The following is a 3,092-nucleotide window of genomic DNA, read 5'->3' as shown; positions in this document are numbered from 1 at the left end:
CCCGGCAGCCGTGGGAGCCTCACCGTCAGGAGGTGCGTTTCCGGTCCGTGCCTCAGTGGGAGGGCAGAGGCAGCACGGGGTACACCTGCGGACAAGAGCTCCCCCTTCTCAACACGAGAGCCTGCCCTGCTGCACCACCCCTGACAAGCCAGGGATGAGGAGCCACGGGGGTCCCAGGACCCTGGGGGCTGGCGGGGAGCATGCGGAAGCCAAGGGGCCACCCCATTCCTCTGGGGCTCCCCAAAAGGCAGCACAGCAGGGATGCCCTCCCCACCTGCTCTATCCTGGGCCCCACCTCTGCACCTGGTGGCCAGCCATGCCCCCCCATGCTCCCCCCTCCCACTCCCTTCCTGAAATGGGGGGGGAGGGACAGCCTGCCCAACTCACTTGACAAACATTTACTGGGCCCCCGCTGCCCGCCAGGTCCCGAGCTGCACACCGACACGCACGGTGAGTAAGATGCAGGGCCCGCGCTCGGGCGTCTTCCCGGGGTGGGCGGCAGTGACTAATGATGTGAGGTGTCCTGGAAGTGGGCGCAGACACCATGGGACCAGCAGGGGCGTGGCTGGCTGCTGCGGCCCCCTGAGGGGGCAGTGTGGGCGCCTGTGGGTCACGGCCTGCTGGTGCCCGCTGCGCCGGGTCTCGGGGTGTCTACTGAGTGAGTGGGAGAGCACGGAGGGCCTGCGGGACTGGCTGTGGCTCCAGCGTGCCCCTCAGCACTGTGTTTCTTATTTTTCTATGTTGGCCACAGGGCACATTGCTCGCTGGGAAGGGAGACAGAGAGAGGGAATGTGAGGTCACTCTCGGGGGCATGTCATGCCACAGTCCCCTCTCCCTTCTCCTCCTGGGACTGGGTTTCCGGTGTGTTTCTCCAGCCACCAGGCCGGAGACTCGAACTGCCAAGTCAGCCCTGTGAGATACAGCACCTTACCCTCCATGCCTCCTGTCTACCCGCACCCGCTGCCTCTCCCTCATAGCTCTTGACACCTTTCCTGAGACCCGACATGCCGCTCTGGGGACTCCAGTTCTCCATGCCACGGGGTTTCCCAGGAAGAAGGTCCTGAGGCCAGGCACCCTGGGGCGCAGAAGCAGTCTTAGAAGCTAGGCGAGGACTTCCTGGCACAGGTCCTGGTTCCCGTCCCCAGGTTCCCAGGTTCCCAGGGCCCGGGGCCAAGGCCCTGGCGTAATTCCATGTGCACTCAAGGAAGTGTTTCCCTAGGCCCTCCCTGTGCTGTCCCTCACCACGCCCTGACTGGGCATCTTTTTGCCTGTGCAGGAGATAGCCAAGCTGCCTGCCCTGCCACCGGTCCCCTGTCCCCAGCCAGTCTCAGTCTGCACTGAGGTATGGGTGACTGACAAGCAGTGGCCACACAGGCAGTGAGCGAGCCCCAGAAGTGACTCACCAGTGGAGGTGTTTCAAGGCAGGCTGGGGCGGGGAGATGCAGCTCCCGAGCACCCCGCTGCGGGCTGGCAGCTGCAGGAAGCCCAGACCTGCCCTGTCCTGAGCTCGGTCCGGCCCTCCTGAGCAGCGCCACGCCGGCACGTCCTCGGTGCTGGACGCCGTGGGTAGGTGGGAGCAGCCTCTGCCCTGGCAGCGCATTTCCTCCGGGAAAGCCAAAGCAGGGACGTGGGAGGGGTGGGACTGGCGGCTCACCCGGGGAGAGGGGTGCACAGGGGGAAGGCAGTGGCAGCGCGCCCTGGGCCGGGACAGGGGAGCCCTGGATTGCAGCCCTGGCGAGCCCAGCCCACCTGTGACGCTGCATCTCACTGGGCCCACACCGGGCCCCATGTTTCTCACCAATCCCTCCACGGGGTCTGCGCTAAGCTCCAGAGTGACCAGAGCACCCCTTCCCCAAACTGGGCCTCAGTTTACCCGTCTGCGATGTGGACCCAGCACAGTGTGGTGACAGCATAAGGGCTACTGGGCGGAGGGCTGAAAGCCTTGCGTGGCTGCAGCAGCCGGGCTCTGTGCCTCCCTGCGGGTGGTTTCCCGGGCACTCATGGTTTGAGGAACCTGGCCTAGCTGGCCCTGGGGACATCGGAGGGCCTGCTGAGGTGGCCGCCTTCCCACTGGGCCGTCCTGCCCCCCACACTGCTGCCCTGTGGGAACCTGCCTGTCGCCTGCCTGGGGCTTCTGACTGGGCTACTCAGGCCCAACCAGGCTCCCACCCCGTCCTTGACCTCACTCTGGCCTCTGCGCCCCTCCCTGGCTCCTCGGCCCCCCTCGGCTCTGCTCTCCCCCTTTCCAGGAGAAACCCAAGCACACGGGAGCAGACAGGGCTTGGGAAGGACAGGGACAGAGCGGCCAGGGTGGGAAGTGCACGGGGAATGGCCAGTCACCACTGGTGACCCTGAGGACGGACTGAGACTAGAGGTCCCGGTGGGTCTGCCTCCGAGCGGCGCAGGCTGAGCGGGATTAAAGCTGGGGGTGAGTGAGGGCGCCGCGGCTGGGCAGAGCTCAGAGCTGGGCGACCTGCCTGCCATGACCTATTCCCCGGGTTGACCTGGGCAGCCGCGTCATGCCCTCATGCCCGCTGGGAGAGGAAGCCTGAGGAAACCAGCTCTGGTCGCCCCCGCGGGGTGGGAGCTCCTCCACACCTTCCTCCTTGAGCGGGATTAAAGCTGGGGGTGAGTGAGGGCGCCGCGGCTGGGCAGAGCTCAGAGCTGGGCGACCTGCCTGCCATGACCTATTCCCCGGGTTGACCTGGGCAGCCGCGTCATGCCCTCATGCCCGCTGGGAGAGGAAGCCTGAGGAAACCAGCTCTGGTCGCCCCCGCGGGGTGGGAGCTCCTCCACACCTTCCTCCTCCCAGTCCCGCAGGGGCCGGCAACAGCAGCGCAGCCTGTCGCCCCAGGGCAGGCCAGCGGCCACGGGGTGCAGTGCACGGGCAGCCGCCAGCCGAGACACTGGCCACCCTCTGCGGGGAACGCAGCCTAAACCCCTCCTCGCCACGCCACCATCTGGGCTCTGGGGACAAGGACATCCAACCGGCGGCGAGGAGGCCGGAGCGACCTACAGGCACGCTGCCTGGGCCCCGCTGGCTGCTCAGCCGGAGTCGTGCGGAGTCCCGCCGCCGTCCCCGGGCTCGCCCC

General features: G+C 67.1%; 1 protein-coding gene across 2 annotated transcripts in view; it reads right to left on the bottom strand.

Moving 5' to 3' along the window:
• PRSS22 (serine protease 22) overlaps positions 1–1,784 on the bottom strand; it is a 7,752-nt gene extending 5,968 nt beyond the window's left edge. For both annotated transcript variants that reach the window (XM_006146415.3, XM_006146416.3), the window contains exons 1-3: positions 1,404–1,784; positions 388–764; positions 24–85 (exon numbers count right to left, since the gene is read on the bottom strand). In XM_006146415.3, the coding sequence (XP_006146477.1) occupies positions 24–85; positions 388–398 (73 nt within the window). In that variant the 5' untranslated portion in view covers positions 399–764; positions 1,404–1,784. The remainder of the gene's footprint in view (positions 1–23; positions 86–387; positions 765–1,403) is intronic.
• Positions 1,785–3,092: the final 1,308 nt, after the last annotated feature.

This window comes from Tupaia chinensis, unplaced genomic scaffold (assembly GCF_000334495.1).
Source record: "Tupaia chinensis unplaced genomic scaffold, TupChi_1.0 Scaffold000178_1, whole genome shotgun sequence".
Taxonomy (NCBI): Eukaryota; Metazoa; Chordata; class Mammalia; order Scandentia; family Tupaiidae; genus Tupaia; species Tupaia belangeri.
This window is presented reverse-complemented; position numbering and strand designations above follow the sequence as displayed.